The following is a 1,203-nucleotide window of genomic DNA, read 5'->3' on the forward strand; positions in this document are numbered from 1 at the left end:
GTCGGGGGCCAGGTAATACTGACAGGTAATACATAAATGGGTGACTAGTGAGAAGCAGAATTGATTTGTTAAAAATTCAAATAATATATAATAACAATGTTTTACCATGTTGGTAATTTTAAAAATATGTAATTAGATAACGCTATCGGGAATGATGGACGAAATAGGGATTAGAAACAAAAACTTATATCGATAAATAATAAAATAATGATAAGTTATGAAATATTACCATTTAGTAAAATATTAAATAACCAAAGAAATGTCAATAATTAAGGAATAGCTTATATCGGTAAAACGAAAAGCAGAATTAATTTATGTTAAAAATTCAAATAACATATGATAACAATGGTTTAGCATATTGATAATTTTAAAAAATATGTAATCAGATAACATTCTCGGGAATGATGGGGGAAATAGTGATTAGGAAGAAAAAAAATATATATATTACCGAAATACTTTCTGGAGAAATATGGATACTTAGATTTATATCAATAAATATTCAAATAATAATAATTTATTAAATATTACCATTGTACCAAAATATCAAATAACCAAAGAAATGTCAATAAGTAAGGGACAGTCTAAATCCGTTTGCCCTCGTAGCCCCTGAGCCGGACCAGACATAAACAAACGATGGCGGAGGCTCTACCATGCGACTTCGATGCTTGGTTAAAAGACACTCTAATTGCACTAAACACAGATGACGAAGTTTTCAGTCCGTATATTAAAGGGATTTTAGAAGGAGAGGAGAACAAGGAGGAAAAGGTGGAGGCTCTACAGGGAATTCTTACAGAGATAACGGTATGTTGGGAAATGTCTATTTTTATAGCGGTCGGAGGAAATGTTATTTTTTCGGATATTGTTTTGTAATGACGTTATTTCGTTTGAGAACAGGATTTAGTGGATTCGTTTAAAGGTTGGTTACTTCTGAGATTAGAGCTAATGGTATAAATATAACTCTGTGCAGTGTTGTTTTAGTGTATGGTTCGTTTTGTCTGACCGGCAGTTTGAACGTTTGCATAACATTTAAAAAGAGGGTCTGGTTTTCTGGTTCTTCGTGAAAAGACCATATAGAGATAGAGCAAAAGTAAAGAACACATAAAGTAACATATATATTTGCAAAAGGTTTGTGTAGCTTATTTGACATACTTTTTTTTTAGAGTTTAGAACAAAGTTTAGTTAAGTCTTCAATGAAGGTATGAA

General features: G+C 31.3%; 1 protein-coding gene across 1 annotated transcript in view; it reads left to right on the forward strand.

The window, feature by feature from the left end:
• The first annotated feature begins 602 nt into the window (after positions 1 to 602).
• Positions 603 to 1,203, forward strand: part of LOC119591278 (coiled-coil domain-containing protein 43-like) — a 35,110-nt gene continuing 34,509 nt past the window's right edge. Inside the window, exon 1 of the mRNA XM_037939997.1 lies at positions 603 to 801. Coding sequence (XP_037795925.1) covers positions 634 to 801 — 168 coding nt within the window. The 5' untranslated portion in view covers positions 603 to 633. The remainder of the gene's footprint in view (positions 802 to 1,203) is intronic.

This window comes from Penaeus monodon, chromosome 28 (genome assembly GCF_015228065.2).
Source record: "Penaeus monodon isolate SGIC_2016 chromosome 28, NSTDA_Pmon_1, whole genome shotgun sequence".
In the NCBI taxonomy this organism is placed as follows: domain Eukaryota; kingdom Metazoa; phylum Arthropoda; class Malacostraca; order Decapoda; family Penaeidae; genus Penaeus; species Penaeus monodon.